Source organism: Austrofundulus limnaeus, unplaced genomic scaffold (genome assembly GCF_001266775.1).
Source record: "Austrofundulus limnaeus strain Quisiro unplaced genomic scaffold, Austrofundulus_limnaeus-1.0 Scaffold3505, whole genome shotgun sequence".
Lineage (NCBI taxonomy): Eukaryota > Metazoa > Chordata > Actinopteri > Cyprinodontiformes > Rivulidae > Austrofundulus > Austrofundulus limnaeus.
Genome location: NW_013955907.1, coordinates 4,002 through 4,329, shown reverse-complemented (window position 1 = coordinate 4,329; position 328 = coordinate 4,002). Strand labels below are relative to the sequence as shown.

Genomic DNA, 328 nt, shown 5'->3' with positions numbered 1-328 from the left:
CCACCTGTACTGAGGACAGACCACCTGTACTGAGGACAGAGACCACCTGACCTGAGGACAGAGACCACCTGACCTGAGGACAGAGACCACCTGACCTGAAGACAGAGACCACCTGTACTGAGACAGAGACCACCTGTACTGAGACAGAGACCACCTGTACTGAGACAGAGACCACCTGACCTGAAGACAGAGTCCACCTGACCTGAGGACAGAGACCACCTGTACTGAGACAAAGACCACCTGACCTGAGGACAGAGACCACCTGACCTGAGGACAGAGTCCACTTGACCTGAGGACAGAGACCACCTGTACTGAGACAGAGACCACC

The 328-nt window shown here is 55.5% G+C and overlaps 1 protein-coding gene across 2 annotated transcripts in view; it reads right to left on the bottom strand.

Moving 5' to 3' along the window:
* The window catches only part of LOC106511897 (uncharacterized), a 10,954-nt gene that overhangs the window by 6,631 nt on the left and 3,995 nt on the right, over window positions 1–328 (bottom strand). Inside the window, exon 5 of one of the 2 annotated variants that reach the window (XM_014000621.1) lies at window positions 5–90. The exons of the other annotated variant lie outside the window; for it this stretch is intronic. Coding sequence (XP_013856075.1) covers window positions 5–90 — 86 coding nt within the window. The remainder of the gene's footprint in view (window positions 1–4; window positions 91–328) is intronic. 2 annotated transcript variants of the gene reach the window in all.